We start from the raw sequence: 14,800 nt of genomic DNA on the forward strand, positions 1-14,800 counted from the left end.
TTACACTAACCGTGTATGTGACTTGTGGGACAAGACATAGGAAGTAGCATAATCCTCATTCAGCTGGTCAATTTCATCAATCCACACAAACACATTTGACATCAAGAAGGCATTTATTCATTTTGACATTAAATTAACTGTCTCAAACAAAGCATTTATCCAATTCATATTTCCTACATCCAAAAGCATAAAAAACTACAATATCTTCGCCATCAGTTCATCGAATGAGGAGTTGGTGGGGGAAAAAAACAACTAAGAGCCCTGAAATCATTTTGAAAAATAGAAAATAAGTACTACCTGATCCACATAATGTGTGTAGCCACACCATCTTGTTATTTCCTTTCATGGCCAACCATTTGCATTCTCTCAATGGTCCTTCTGAAGAACTTTGAATGACCACCCAGTCCAGTACATAGAATGACCACCCAGTCCAGTACATAGAATGACCACCTCTATTACTCAACAGCCTTTCTGACGCACACCCAAATCTAAACCAACCCAGCACCCATATACCCTCATGGTATCTGAAAGGATTGGATAGAAGTATGCAAAATGGCTGACACTAGTTTACGTTTTGGTAATATTAGTGTTTTCACGATACCAACATTTTACTACCGATATGATATCAGGCCAAGTATCACAATACCGAGTAGTATCGCAACACCACAGGAAAATATTCAGAGTGGCCTAGCGTCCTGTTGGCCCCGTCTCCCCGGACGCTTGTTCCCGTTTCTAAACGCTATGCGCATATGCTCCACAAAAAAACCTCTCACTGATATTCACACTTCTACTCAATACAACACATATTGAATTTAACTTCACACTGTTCACTGTATAATAGAATACTGCATAGAAATGGCTGATTTGCTCATATTTCCAAAGGCCTACCTGTGATTTGGCAGGAGGAATGGGAGGAAGGAGTATACATGCATAATGATTTGCATGTCATTGTGGCAGTAAGGGGAAAACACTGCATGACATTTTCTTTACTCTTTAGTTAACAGACCCACTCTCCCTCTCTGTCTCCCTCGCTCTCATAAACACACACCACTCTCTCTCCGACAAACACATACACACACTACTCCCAACTTTAAAAAGTCACCAAACAGAATTTAAGGAGCATCAGAAAGACAGATTTTTTATATATACTGAACAAAAATATAAAAGCAACATGTAAAGTGTCGGTCCTATGTTTCATGAGCTGAAATAAAACATCCCCAAAATTTTCCATATGCACAGAAAACTTATTTCTCTCAAATTTTGTGTACAAATTTGTTTATATCCCTGTTGGTGAACATTTCTCATTTGCCAAGATAATCTATCCACCTGACAGGTGTGGCATAACAAGAAGCTAATTAAACAGCATGATCATTACACAGATGCACCTTGTGCTGGGAACATTAAAAGGGCACTCTAAAATGTGCAGTTTTGTCACACAACACAGTGGCACAGATGTCTTAAGTTTTAAGGGCGCGTGCAATTGGCATGCTGACTGCAGGAATGTCCACCAGAGCTGATGCAAGAAAATTTAATGAATTTCTCTACCATAAGCCGCCTCCAATGTCGTTTTAGAGAATTTGGCAGTACGTCCAACCGGCCTCACAACCGCAGACCACGTGTAACCACGCCATCCCAGGACCTCCACAACCGGCTTCTTCACCTGCGGGATCGTCTGAGACCAGCCACCTGGACAGCTGATGAAACTGAGGAGTATTTCTGTCTATTCTTGTGGGGAAAAACTCAACTTCTGATTGGCTGGGCCTTGCTCCCCAGTGGGTGGACCAGCCTCCCAAGTCATTTCCCTGCCCAGTCATGTGAAATCCACAGATTAGTGCCTAATTAATTCATTTAAATTGACTGATTTACTTACATGAACTGTAACTCAGTAAAATCGTTGAAATGGTTGCATTTATATTTTTGTTCAGTATAGATCAGGCTTACATTAGGCCTAAATAAACCCTACCTTTGAAGCACATTTCATGAGTTGCAGACCATTTTCCTTTCTTCCTGTGGCAATCAAATTTGCCTAGACCTACTGTCAAGTTACCAGGTTGTTAGCTAGCTAGGACACATGACTAAACAAAATGTTTTGTTATCAAACCAATAATTAGCGAACCGGGATTCGTTTCAAACGGCGTCGCAACATGGTGTGTGAAATCGCGCATGAAGAAAAAAAGGTAGCGCCGGTAATATGGGTTATATTCTTTTTACCGTTTGAGCTATACAAGCCGTTTTCTTTGTTGTAATGCTGCAATCATGTCTTTAGCGAAGCAGCTTTTCCTCTCTGGCACTTAAGAGGCTGCATGAGAGCGAACTTGCAAAGCCTACTCAGATTGGCCTGTGCTCTTGGTTATACCAGGGATTAAATGATGCAATGTATCAACTTTTATCGCTCTGCTTCAATGTATAACATTTAACAACAAAAGACTCCTCAGGGTGTGCATCCCCGCTTGCCATCACAGCTAAATTATATTTTGAAAACTGATGGAGGAATAGAAGTGTAGGAAGAGCGGACGGAGAGAAGCAAGTGAGTGAGGGCTGGTAGGGGATGCAGCTGGCTGATTACAGCTGCCACACGTGATATGCGCATGAAAATGAAGTGGATATTATTGGACTGGCGCTTACAAGACTAGTTCCTGTTGCTTAAATTAAACTGTATTTATAAACAAAACTGACTTTGTAAACATTTTATAACAGGCGCCAGTGGGTTCTTTAGATGGGTTGGCCCGAAAAATGTGGTATGAAATGGTACTACGGTATTGTAAAATGTTGGTATCATAAGTATCATGTTTTGGTACCATGATACTACCGTGGTACTGGTATACCGTGCAACACTAGGACATATAGACCCCTTTCCAGTACACGACACACTGACGTCACCCACAGATGTGCGCGACTCTTGGCTGCAGTAAGAAAGCCATCGCCATCTGCGCTCATTCAACAAAGCCTAGACTTACGTTTTTATTACTTCTAAACAAAATACCTTTTTGGGGTTCTCATTCGCTTACAATTATGTTTTGATTCTTGCTTGAACAGTCGCTAAGATTATATTTGGTTGTGATCTTTGCAAAATAACTATTTTGGATGCAGCAGTTGTTAGGTAGAATGCTAACACTCATTGCCAAAGAGCCATTTTACTGGTTGAAGTGTAAGTGTTTTTTAAGTATAATGCAGTTGATTTGCAATGATGACACAAACATTATATTAAGCAGGACATTCACACGAGCCTTAAAATCCAATTATAACCCAAAAGTAGTGTGAAATGCATTCATAAGCAACATGTAAATAGAGGCTTTTTTTGCTGGCATTCAATAAGAACTCCCCGTGTTCTACTACCAACTAGCGCGCATCGCCCTCGTGCGGCAATGTTTGCAAACACAGAAAGGGGTCTATTGTTGAGACCTATCCAATACTTTCAGATCTGTTCGGGAAAAATGGACAACGGCATAGGAATCAGTTTGGAACCTTGCAATGTTTCGTATTGCCACTCTATGTGCCAATGTTACCTTGACACAAAATGGCCGCCTCCGCGAGTCTGAGGCTCCTCATATCTTCTTCATGCGCTTCCTGGGCCTCTGGTTGAAGACGGGCGACGTGCCCATGAGTGAGTCGGGAGAGTGAGAAGCATAGCTGCCGTCCGACGCCGCCCCTCCGGGCGAGGGCGCCATGCCGTCTGCCTCGCTCATAGTGGACATGGGCCCTCCCTCCTCGAACACATCACCCCCCAGTACCCCGTGGCCTGACACCTGGCCCTCCTCGCTGTCCTGGGGCTCCATCTTCACCTGCGACAGGTGCCACAAGGGGGAGCTGATGGCAACTCCGCCACCTGTCAGGGACACATAGGCCAAGATGAAGGAGAGAACATGGTTACAAATACTGTATATGAAATAGTTATTTGTAATCAAATCTATCTCATGAAAACAATGCAATGTTATACAGTTAACATGATCATTGCCTCTTGGTCCCTGAGGGTATCATACCAGTGTTTGTCCAATTTAAGAAAAGTATCTATATCATGTAGGCATAAATGAAGTATACATCTATGTCAAATGCTAAAAAACACTTTCATACGGTCAGTGTTATGATATCATGCAAGTCAATGTTAGAATCAGTGCCATACTTTTAGGGTATTTAAAAAAAAAAACACAACCAACTCTCATGCCTTATGTTATGCATGTCCTTATGTCCTCATCATATGTATTTGGACAGTGAAGATAACATGTTAATTTGGGCTCTATACAGCATTTTGAATTTCAGATCAAATGATCAATATGGCACGATAGTACAGAATGTCACCTCTTATCAGATATATATATTTATTCATATCACCTTTATAATAAAGCATTGCATGCATATCATCGCATTTGCGTAGTGGCATAGAGCAGTAAAGTAGAGGCACGTACAGAAGTTGCACACATGGGGAATTGTATTTTGTAGCCTAGGATCCGGTAAAATTGTTGCCTTTTATAAACGCATTTCATTCAATTCTACGTCATTATACATGACTGGAGACTTTGGCAGAATCTTTTTTAATGCCGCACAAATAATCGAAATGACAGGCTACTTTGACACTGACAAACTGAGATCAACAAAAACGAACTCGTCTTGAATCCATCAATAGCCGAGGCGTGTGGAGACACATGTTGTCGGCTACAATATGAGGAGGAAATTTGTCCTAAAAATGCTTTCCAGTTTCACTAACTCACCCAATGATGCGCAGCTCACTCGCTGGTGATGGTCGATGCGCTCATGCCAAAAGCCTCTCTCTCGTTTTACTTTGTAAAAACATATTTGGAAGTTGATCAAATATCTTGGTAGCCTACAGCAGACAGATTAGTCTTCTCTTTTCAGCAGGAACCGTTTGCTTTCCAACCTGTATTTCCCTCGATTGTATTTGAAATATTGCGAAAGGCATGTTTTGTCCGCATGCCGTTTGTTCACTCGTTCCCGACTGTAGGCTACGCCTTGTTATTGGGCTTCATGTACAGCTAGGATAATTAATGAAGAGGCAACTCGAATGAACTTTGAGCTCTTTTTTTTAAACTATATTGCAAAACTTGTAAATAATTTTTCATGCCTCGAGAGGTACCAGATCCAGCCAAATAGGTTCCATAATGAAACAGTCCAAAACGAAGAGGCACTATACATATGTTTAACCATTTGGACAACAGCAACAGCACTTTATGGATCTAGTCCCCACCATTTGAAGAAATCATAAGTATTTGGACTAAAAGGTTAGTATTTGGTCCCATATTGCTCGCACCCAATGACTACATCAAGCTTGCGTCTCTAAAAACTTGTTGGGTGCATTTGCAGTTTGTTTTGGCTATGTTTTTGGCTAAATTAGTGGTTACACAACAGATGCTAACCTCTCACCATTACCAATAAAATGGAAGGTTAGCATTTTTGGGGGGGTATCATCTTTGTACCTCTTCATTATTCACGATTTGTCATAATCGCAGTAGCATCCAAATGAATGTAAGAATGTTCAGACACAGTTCAGTCATTGCGTCCAAGGGACGAGACCAAATACTACACTTTAGACTACATTATGTTAATCATTTGATCTCAATTCCAAAATGCTAGAGTACAGAGCCAAAATAAAATGTTTAGCTTCACTGTCCAAATACATATATATATATTTTTTATTATTATTTTTTTAGTCATTTAGCAGACGCTCTTATCCAGAGCGACTTAGTTAGTGCATACATTATTATTTTTCATACCCCCTGTGGGAATCGAACCCACAACCCTGGCGTTGCAAACGCCATGCTCTACCAACTGAGCTACATCCCTGCCGGCCATTCCCTCCCCTACCCTGGACGACGCTAGGCCAATTGCGCGCCGCCCCATGGGTCTCCCAGTCGCGGCCGGCTACGACAGAGCCTGGATTCCACCCAGGATCTCTAGTGGCACAGCTAGCACTGTGATGCAGTGCCTTAGACCACTGCGCCACTCGGGAGACACGACACATATGGTGAGGACTGTACATAGTATTAGTATTACGGGGGTATATACCATACCTGAGGTGTGTGGTGAGTGTTCCCCCTCCAGGCCCCCGGCCAGCCTCTCGTTTGGGGCCCCCAGCACCCCCATGGGGAGGGCCTGATCCCCAGAGGCCTGGTCCGCCTCTGGCTCCTCGCTGACGGGGAAGGCGATGTCATTCATGGGTTCCTCTTTGATCCGCGGGGGCTTGGAGTCCTCCAGGGCCTTCTCAGGGTTCACCAGCCGCTCGTACTCCTCCGACAGCTCCTTGCTGACCTGGGAACAGCCCCAGGGAATAGATAGAGGTTTAACAGTGAGCTCCTTGCAGGGCCCTACGTTGATATTGTTGACAAGGAGCAAACATTTTGGAGCACACAAAGAAATGTAGGAGCACAATGAAAGTATGTTTGTTTTTATAATAAATGACTAAAAGTCATGAATAAAACGTTTTTGGGCGTGTTCCATGCGCAATCAAGCACAATGTACCCTCAAATATTTCAATAAATTAGATGAGACAAATATTCAGCTGCCCCTTTAAGGGCCGGAGGTTACAGTGGTAAAACAGGGCACTTGCATGTCGGTCTGTCCGACTTCTCTTGACAAGCAGTTGAGCAAGCTTAAACTAACATTGAAAAACAACCTAGCGTGTGAACAAAATAATGTAAATAGCAAAGAAACATGAGGACAACATCACACTTTAGTAGACTTTCGGGTAAATTTGACTTCTATGCCTGTGAGCTTCTAAAAGTGACTCTTTCAGCACTTCACTCACAGTGCACACAGCCCCCCCCGGCACTATTGCTGCGTGAGGTAGGATAGCTATATGGGATTCGTAGTTCTTTGTGTGATTAGCTACCCGCTATAAACCAGCTTGCACATGTGCTCATACTTGACTTTTTCAGTTCGCACATTTAAATTTTTTGGTGCAAATGCGAGTAAAATGGTTGCACCGTAGAGCCCTTTATTGCTGACCTAGGAACAGAACGAAGGGATAGTTTTAACAGTGGGGTGGTAAATAGCTCTTGGCTGATCTAGGAACGGCACAGGGGATAGAGAGTTAACAGTGGGATAATCTAACCAACACAGGACTACAAGGTCAAATAAACTCCACAGGGTGCAGGTGCCTGGTCTCACCTAGCCATGTCAGGGTCATGTTCAGGAGGGAGTAATACTATCCAAGTCTGTTGTACACAATGGATGTCTACCTTTCACAATGTTGTGTCCTACTAAACACAACCCACTTTTTTCCCCAGCCACCACATCACAAACCAAGCCCATCCCGAAACAATACCAACAGTTCCTCACCTGGAGCATGTGGCTGTGGTAGTCCTTGATGCGCACCTGCCAGAAGCGCTGCAGGGCCAGCACGCTGCCGATGCCCACCTCGTGGAACACCTGCTCTACCACGTCCGGGAAGGGCGTGGCACCCAGGCGGGCCTCGCGGTCCACGGCCGTGCGCAGCAGTCGGCTGAGGCGCAGGTAGTGCTCGTGGGCCAGGTCAGTCAGGGTCTCCAGCACGCTCTCCTGGGCCGACTCAAAGCCGGCGTGGGCCAGGACTGTGGCCACTGACTGGTACAGGAGCTGTCGGCACGAGGGCCAGCTCAGCTCGGTGACGGGCTCACCTTTGCCCCTGTATGGGGAGAGGGGAGGACGAGGGGGTGAGAGACAGAGGGAGAGAAAGGTGAAGATTGAAGGAGGGATGAGACAGAACTAGCTCACAGGAGAAAACTTGGAACATAACTGTGATAATTCCTTGCCTCATTGTTGCCAGAGCACTGTTCACCACATTCTTCCACAAAAAAATACGATCATAATCCGTTTAGCTTATCTTGACTTCAATGCAAAGTTCAATTAATAAACATAGATCACAATACAAAGTGACACTGTGCAAGCCACTGCAACAAGTCAAGACACAGCCATTCCTGTCTTACATGTAAAAGTCGCTCTCAGGGTCGCTGTGGCAGAGCTGGAAGGGCTGCCAGGGTGCCTTGCTGTCCAGGGGCAGCAGGTCATCGGGGGCGGCCGGCGGCGTGGGTGGCCGTGGGGGAAGAGCCTCCCCTTCCTCCAGCCTGCTACTTCCTCCAGCACTACTGCCCTCCGAGGGGACCAGACCTTTCCCCTGGGCTGCAGCCAGGAGGCTGCGGAGGCGCCGGGTGTGCTGGCACAGCTGCACCGTGTGGATGGTGAGACTGCAGGGCTCAGAGGGGATGTCCAGCATGGTAGTGGGCCGGGGCCGCTGGGCCGAGGGCTGGTGCAGAGGGGGGTCCTGCATCTCCACCGAGCGGAACTCGCGCTGGAGCAGGTCGAAGGAGCTGCGGCTCGGTGGGGCGCCTGCCGGCCCGGGGATCTCCCCCCAGTAACGCATCATCGTTCTCTAGTGAGCCGCTTCAGGCTATCGTGTGATGAGGTTTCTGGTATGTGACAAAGCAGGGGAGATGGCAATCAGCACACACTAAAGGAACAAAGCTCTAATTTAGTGTCACTCTGCTCTGTGCCAACCAGTTGCTAATGAGTCAGGGAAACAAATATTTAAACAACATAGTGTTTCAGATGTTGTGAATACATAGGAACATGCATAGTGTTACTTTCTTCTTCTTTAGATTTGTATTGGCGGATCACAACCAACTGAAAAGTGCATACACCGCCACATACTTTACTGTTCTGGATTGTGAGGCCTCACTATTCATCTATTTCTCTTATCTAGCCCTGTGTTTCCGCCTACTGTTCTGGAGTGTGAGTCCTCACTATTCATCTATTTCTCTTATCTAGCCCTGTGTTTCCGCCTACTGTTCTGGAGTGTGAATTCATTACACTTTGTAACACAAAAAGGTAAAGGACAAAGGACAGGGAAAAGGGAACAAAAATTGCCCTACCAACTAACCCTACACCCATTAAATCCTCCCCACTATTCCACTACTTGGCCATATCTGATCCTGCACCAGGCCGACAGCCTGGGAGGACGGGACACTATCGTTCAACACACCTTGTAACTCTTCTGCAGTAAAATCTCGTACACCCGCGTACTTCTCTGCAGCTGCTACCACAAAATGTTTTTCCCTGTGATTTAAGTTCCAGTTCTGCAGTACAGTTGATAACAATGGCTATGAACACTAAGAAACCAACCTTACTGAAGCACATTATTGCTATCACTCTCTATTGACCTCGGCCTACTCACAGAGAGCCTGTTAGGATCCATCGCCCTGGACCCATCTTCTTCTACTACTCTCTTCACTGTCTAAGCATACGACACCTTCTGTACTACTCTGATCCTGGCAACCTCAACCTGCCTTTCTCTCACTGGACACTTCTAAGCTCCAGCACCATTAGTATCCAATTCCTTTGTATCATGCCCTCCTGCACACTTCTCACATCTAGGAACCTCCTAGCCCTTGATCTTGACTCTCAGTTCCATTCCATTACAGATAAGTGTCATTGGACAAAGGCGTCTTCTGTACGGGGGAGTTTTGCTAAGAACATTAACACATATCGCTCGCAGTACGGTTTTGAGCGGCATAAGGACCTTATCTTTCAAAATAATTTTCTAAAAAATAAAAAGGTTCAATTCATACACACCTTTATAGGGTTAGTGTTCCCACACGGCCACATCTCCATGTTACAGTGCGTCTTTACAGAAAACATCTAAGCATGTTACGAACACCTGTGTGTAACGGAAGAAGGCTGCAACGGTCGGCTGCAACGTTCAGATGGAGTATTTGGCAGTTTTGGCTGCCAGTGACAGTTTTACCTCTGAAAATAACATAAGGTCCATGGACCTTAAAGCGCGACTGCCTTTAAAACAAAACGAATCCCTTTGAGAAAGGCCTATGTGACATCGATTCCAGTCAGAAACAGTTATTCTAGTGTCAAAATTGACTACAAAGTGTAAATAGGATAATTCTGGTCATAAAGTCAGTCTTGGAACATCCGTGCGTCACAACGGGTAAATTAAGGTTGGGTTGATTTGACGATGTCCATTTGCCCACTAACATGGGGTTAACAGCTGCGGGGATTGCTGTCTATCCAATAGTATAGACAGTGAGACAGACCTGCCCAGCAGCTCCGACTTTGTTTACATAACACAAGGCACATTTTTTTATTTGAGAAATACTGCACCAAACACCTTAGATGTAAAATTGCAAAACTAAAACATCCTCTGCAAAAACGTCAAAATGAATTACACATTTCTTGAGTTATCTTCGATTCATTCTGAGGCTTTTGAGGAAGTGATAAAGGCTTCTGCATCTACAGTGTCTTATGGGGGACAAACATCATTAACCAAATGCGCAATCGGTCAATAAATACACCTCCAACACTGAAATAATTTTTGGGGCCTTCCTCTGACACCGCCTAGTATATAGGTCCTGGATGGCAGGAAGCTTGGCCCCTGTGATGTACTGGGCCGTACGCACTACATTCTGTAGCACCTTACGGTTGGATGCCGAGCAGTTGCCATACCAGGCGGTGAAGCAACCGGTCAGGATGCTCTCGATGGTGCAGCTGTATAACTTTTTGAGGATCTGGGGACCCATGCCCAATCTTTTCAGTCTCCTGAGGGGGAAAAGGCGTTGTCGTGCCCTCTTTATGACTTTCTTGGTATGTTTGGACCATGATAGTTTGTTGGTGATGTGGACACCACGGAACTTGAAACTCTCGACCCGCTCCACTACAGCCCCTTCGATGTGAATGGGGGTGTGTTCGGCCCTCCTTTTCCTGTAGTCCACGATCATCTCCTTTGTCTTTCTCACGTTGAGGGAGAGGTTGTTGTCCTGGCACCACACTTCCAGGTCTCTGACCTCCTTCCTATAGGCTGTCTCATCATTGTCGGTGATCAGGCCTACCACCGTTGTGTCGTTCGGCAAACTTAAATGATGTTGTTGGAGTCGTGCTTGGCCATGCAGTCGTGGGTGAACAGGGAGTACAAGAGGGGACTAAGCACGCACCCCTGAGGGCCTACCCTTACCACCTGGAGGCGGCCCGTCAGGAAGTCCAGGATCCAGTTGCAAAGGGAGGTGTTTAGTCCCAGGGTCCTTAGCTTAGTGATGAGCTTTCTGGGCACTATGGTGTTGAATGCCGAGCTGTCATACCTTCATACCGACCTTGTGCCATACTGGAATATTCCATAATACTGGCACAGAACACAGGGGGCGCCGTTTTCAAACCCCACTGATACTCATTAATCCGAAGGTTAGCAATCCTAACAAGTACATGTAGAATATCATAGAGAAGGCTAACTAAATGCTAACGAGCGCATTGTGAACATTTTGTACAGTTTCAGACCTAAAACTATACAAATAATTCAAAAACGAAATTATAATAGCCTATCTAATAGGCCCAATTAAAAGAGAGATGTGCATGGTAATTTGTTTTATGGCTACTTCGGGAATAATAACTTATCATGGACAGAAAATGTGAGGAATTTATTCTGCAATGTTGCCAATGTCTTTGCAATATATTAGGCCTATGTATTATGTTTATAAATGAAATATTGTCCACTCGAGAAATGTAACATTACATTATTCAGACATAGTTCACCTTTTCCATTGACCTTTGTAGGCTGTCTGTTCTACCATTAAACTGCACTACTATTTACTACTGTAAAGTGGGTCCAATTAAATGAGAGATGGGACAAATGGTAGCCTATCCTAACTTGTTGTAGGCCTTTAAGCCATTTCGCGAGTATGAAACCATCAGTCACAAACAGGTGAGGAATTGATTCTGCAATTATCATGAAATTTAAGAAATAATAGAAATAGATGCCTATTTCTAATTATTTTAGAATGCAAAGATAAAATACATTAATTTTCACTCGTCACTAACAGCAAATTATTGCATATTGTTATTATATTTCAGCCTAAATGCCAGTTTTTTTGTTATGAATAAGAGTGCCATCATATATTCCCCAAGGCTACAACTAGGCTACTTTTGCCTTGTTACAATGCAATACTTCAAACACTAGAACTTGTTCAGTTTTTATAAATGCCAACTTTTGCATGGTAACCTGTTTTGGGGCATTTTTTGTTGCATATGTAGCGTTTCTAAATGCGGCCCCTGGTCACTTTGACTCCATCTCCCTGACCGCAAATGGATCTCCCAAAAACACATCCTTATCCATGAAACGTACTCCAATAACGAACAAGGCATTATTAGACAGAGGCCTATCTTTATGAACAACTGCATATTTCCGTTAGGGAACGCCTACTCTGTTAAGCGCGCGTGTGCAATAACTCAATTCGCCTTTGCACTCCTAAACAACGTGATTTTTTACAACTTTGCCAAAGGTTAAAGTCTACAAAACGCAGACCACTCTGTTCATAACAAATTCTAGTTTTGGGATCAGAAAACTGTACTGAGATCAAATGTTTCATCAATGAGAACATTTGAAGAATGTCGGCCAAAATCCATCTCCTTCCATCTTCTCCCACTGTCGGCCACTGGGCGTCCTCTCACTACCATATTTGGTAGTGAGTGGAAACGCCAAGCGGATGCTTCACATTTACACATCCGGTGAAATATCTCTCATTTGTTGGCCTGAGATGGTGACCCTGAAAGATGGTGGAAGCAGATGCTGAAGTGGATTGTAAATCTAATGGCGGTAGAATCAAGTAGAATTGGACTATTGTCCAAAACAATGGAAAACTGAGCAAAGTAGTGTACAGTGCTGAGAATTTCCCTTTGTATCTTGTAGGAGCAGCTGATCGAAATACCAATCTTGAAGAATCCATTTGAGCTATCCAAACTGGTTGAGAGAGTGATGGGTAAAGTAAAGGCTGTGAGGATCACGAGAGGCGGGCTTGTTTCGATTTGTTGTGCTTCTGAGGATCAGAAGAAACGTGTGTTGCGTCTCACCCGATTTGATAAGTTTGACGTGTTGTGTGTCTCTTCGGAACAGGGCACCCCTCAAGGGGGTAATATCTGGCGTCTCGTGGGAAGTCGATGTTGAAGAGATGAAAAATATTCCTGGAGTGATTGATGCACGTTGGATGAATCGTGTGGTGAATTATGAAAAAGTGAAGAGTTTATCTGTTCTTTTGTTTTTTTATATGGAGTCTCTCCCTACCCAAGTGCAGTTGGGGTATATAAACTACAAAGTCAGAGCATTTATCCCAAGACCAATGCAGTGATCAACGTAAAGCTTTTGGTCATGTTTCAAGTGTTTGCAGAAGGGAGCAACCGAGACGTCCAAGTTGTGGAAAATATCATATGTGTTATAAAAGTGATGAAAATATGACATGTTGCAATTGTGGTGGGAACCATGAAGCCACGTCTTTTGAATGCCTGACAAGGGTGAAATAAAATGAGGTGGCCAAAGCTAGGGTTGTCCAGAGCATATTAATTAAAATTAATTGGTCATTTAGCAGACGCTCTTATCCAGAGCGACTTACAGGAGCAATTTAGGGTTAAGTGCCTTGCTCAAGGGCACATCGACAGATTTTTCACCTAGTCGGCTCAGGGATTAGAATCAGCGACCTTTCGGTTACTGGCACAACGCTCTTACCCACTAAGCTACCTGCCGCCCTATATCATATGCGGCTGCTGTTAAAAGGGTTGAGGGTTTGAATGGTGCTCCTGAAGAGTCCAGGCTGCAGGGGTTGCCTTTCACCAGCAGGACCCAGATATTTTAAAGGTTAAGAAGGTGGACTCTGTGGCCTTTATAGCTATGGTGATTAATGGCACTGCCAAGTGGAGAGAAGGTCCAGGAAAATATATATTATTGTGGATGCGGCGGTGCGGTTCCTGTGACTGAAAGACTTCTCGGCGGAGGAGTTACATTGAATATTGTCACAAGCCGTACCACCCTCTCAGGCCCTAAGTGGGAGTTTTTTGTGTTAATTTACTATTTTTATTTGGGTGGATTAAGTTAATTTCCCTATCACGTATGGATTTTATTTTTTACCCGTCCAGTTGGTGGCGGCAATACAACTTTTTGGGTTGTAGTCCGCCATAAAACCCACAGAAGAAGGTCTCATTGTTCTGTGTCTGAACCGTTTCCACTCTCAGCGTCCTTCCAACATCATCATGCTCGTCAGGTTCAATTTCTGAGCACGTATTTTTCTACTTGACGTCAGTCTTGCTCAACACACCGCTTCCCTCTACACTCAACTCCTTTCCCTTTTCACAGTCTTCCAAAAAAAATATCCACGCTCTTTCCGCAACTTCATCCGCTGTAGTAGCAAACTGTTCAAATGGTTATTGTATCTTGAATTTGCCGCCATTACCCAATACGATTTCTGCCTATAGTGTTAGCTACTTGGTTAGGTGGCTAGATACGATACAAAATGAAATTGCACAAGTGAGGTGCATTCGTTTTTCTATGGTGCTTGCTAACTAACGTTAGCTACGCCCCCTCAATGGATAATCCACGGTTAGCGGCGGTGCCGCGCAACTAATCTTTATAATTTAGCTAGCTAACAGAGCCATTTTATAAATTGGCAAAAAGTATATAGCGAGCTAGCTGATGAAGACAACTGAAGTAAACATTAGCTAGCTTCTCACCGTATTCGAAGAGATGTAACAAGCGTATAGTTTACGTCCAGAACTAAAACAGCTTTCAGACGATGCTTATGGTCCGTGTCATTAAAAGGCACCGTGTAAATAATTTGAATGTTTGGAATAGTTCCTCCTTCTTGTTAATAATTTAGCTACACACAGTGGATGTAAAAAATAAAAAAAATGCATTCCGTTGTAACATGGTACCACTTTACGGGCTCTGTATTTTACGGTAATTCATAATATTTACATAATATCCCAGTCAACAGATCTATCCAAACTTTCTGACGGTAACAATTAGTATAGAATCGTGTTACAGCACGGTCCG

The 14,800-nt window shown here is 44.0% G+C and overlaps 1 protein-coding gene across 1 annotated transcript; it reads right to left on the reverse strand.

Annotated features, from left to right (window-relative positions):
* Positions 1–3,026: 3,026 nt before the first annotated feature.
* On the reverse strand, positions 3,027–14,573 carry supt7l (SPT7 like, STAGA complex subunit gamma). Its single transcript, XM_084144618.1, has 5 exons — positions 14,479–14,573; positions 7,917–8,396; positions 7,291–7,615; positions 6,024–6,261; positions 3,027–3,826 (listed from the first exon to the last, which is right to left on the reverse strand). The coding sequence occupies exons 2-5, from the start codon at positions 8,351–8,353 to the stop codon at positions 3,546–3,548; spliced, it is 1,281 nt and encodes a 426-aa protein (XP_084000744.1). The 5' UTR covers positions 8,354–8,396; positions 14,479–14,573; the 3' UTR covers positions 3,027–3,545.
* Positions 14,574–14,800: the final 227 nt, after the last annotated feature.

The sequence above is a fragment of the Coregonus lavaretus genome (assembly GCF_964263955.1).
Source record: "Coregonus lavaretus genome assembly, chromosome: 27".
Taxonomy (NCBI): Eukaryota; Metazoa; Chordata; class Actinopteri; order Salmoniformes; family Salmonidae; genus Coregonus; species Coregonus lavaretus.

Excerpts from the sequence above, each read along its gene's own strand:
- supt7l (XM_084144618.1), bottom strand. The coding sequence starts at position 8,353 with ATGATGCGTTACTGGGGGGAGATCCCCGGGCCGGCAGGCGCCCCACCG. Across the intron at positions 7,616-7,916 it reads CCTGAGAGCGACTTTTACAT|GGGCAAAGGTGAGCCCGTCA; the intron begins GTAAGACAGGAA and ends CTCCCCATACAG. Across the intron at positions 6,262-7,290 it reads ACCACAGCCACATGCTCCAG|GTCAGCAAGGAGCTGTCGGA; the intron begins GTGAGGAACTGT and ends GGCTGTTCCCAG.